At 60.6% G+C, this 1,156-nt stretch overlaps 1 protein-coding gene across 1 annotated transcript in view; it reads right to left on the bottom strand.

Moving 5' to 3' along the window:
- Window positions 1–945, bottom strand: part of LOC104984435 (melanoma-associated antigen B5-like) — a gene marked incomplete at both ends in the record, with an annotated part of 12,096 nt that extends 11,151 nt beyond the window's left edge. The window contains 2 exon segments of the mRNA XM_010834133.1: window positions 240–357; window positions 892–945. Coding sequence (XP_010832435.1) covers window positions 240–357; window positions 892–945 — 172 coding nt within the window.
- Window positions 946–1,156: the final 211 nt, after the last annotated feature.

The following is a 1,156-nucleotide window of genomic DNA, read 5'->3' as shown; positions in this document are numbered from 1 at the left end:
GGGAGAACCCTGAGGGGCAAAAGAGGGGGAGGATGGGCCCTCCTCTCCTGGGGCTGCAGCAGCACTGGCCTGGGCCTCCTGAGTGTCACCCTCGACCTGGTGGCATTTCCCACGGGCATGATGCTTGTTTCTGTGCTTCCGAGGCATGATGACACAGGTCAGGGATGGCAGGCGAGCATGCAGTTATGAAGGTAGGCTTTGAGTGGCCTTGAGGAAGGACAAAGAAATGTTGTGAGCACCTTCATCAGGGAGGGTCGTCCCTGGTTTAAACCAAGTCCGCTTCGTAGGGGGGCCTTGAGTCCACTGCTCTAGGACCCACAAGTCTCCTGTTCGCCTAGACAGCCTGTCCCCTGAGACCTGTGAGGAGGAAGTGAGAGTGAGTCCTGGGGCGCAGCCAGACAGCCCTGCCTGGGCGTTAGAGGGGGTCCTGTGGGGGCTGGCAGGGGAGGCATGTCCTTGCAGTTCACATTCAGAGTTAGGATGAAAAATGGGGAATGACCCCCTAGCACCTGCCCCAATCCCTCTTCTGCTCTGAAGCTGATGCTGCCACCTTCCCTGTGACTCTGGAGAAGGAGAGAAGGGAGCGCTCAGCCTCCCACCTAAAGGTCCCAGGACCCACCCTTCCGTACACAAGCTCTAACCTCCCCACACAGACCGCAGCCTCCCTTCCCCGTGTTTAGCCGGGAGGAAGCACTGACTAGAGGGGAGGGTCCTGATTGGTCCGTGTGTCTGGTAGGATGGTCCTCACCCTGGCTCCTCCTGAGCCCTGACATCCTCCCTGTACTGACCAGCTACCAACCCCTCAGACCGAGGTGCCCTCCTCCCTCAGTGTTCCGCATCCAAGATCATAGTGAGGGTGACCCGCAGCTGTTACAGCCACCTAGATCCTACCCGGATGCTCGGGGGCCAAGTCGCGGGGGGTGGGGGTTTCGCGTGGCCGCCGTTCTGGGGGGTGGAGACCCTCAGTCACCCCCGATGGTCCCTCCTTTAGCTACAGGGCTCAGGGCTTGCCCTGTACTGTGCAGAACTGGAGTCCACCAGCCCGCGACCGAAGCCTTCCTCTCGTAGACCACCTGTGTGAAGTGGATGGACTTGGGGCTTGAGATGCAGGCCCGAATCTTCCAGGGGAGAGTAGTGGGAGGGTGGCCGGGGGTTG

The sequence above is a fragment of the Bison bison genome, unplaced genomic scaffold (genome assembly GCF_000754665.1).
Source record: "Bison bison bison isolate TAMUID 2011002044 unplaced genomic scaffold, Bison_UMD1.0 scf7180017864027, whole genome shotgun sequence".
Taxonomy (NCBI): domain Eukaryota; kingdom Metazoa; phylum Chordata; class Mammalia; order Artiodactyla; family Bovidae; genus Bison; species Bison bison.
The sequence above is the reverse complement of the archived record's forward strand: the minus strand, read 5'-3'. Positions and strand labels throughout refer to the sequence as shown.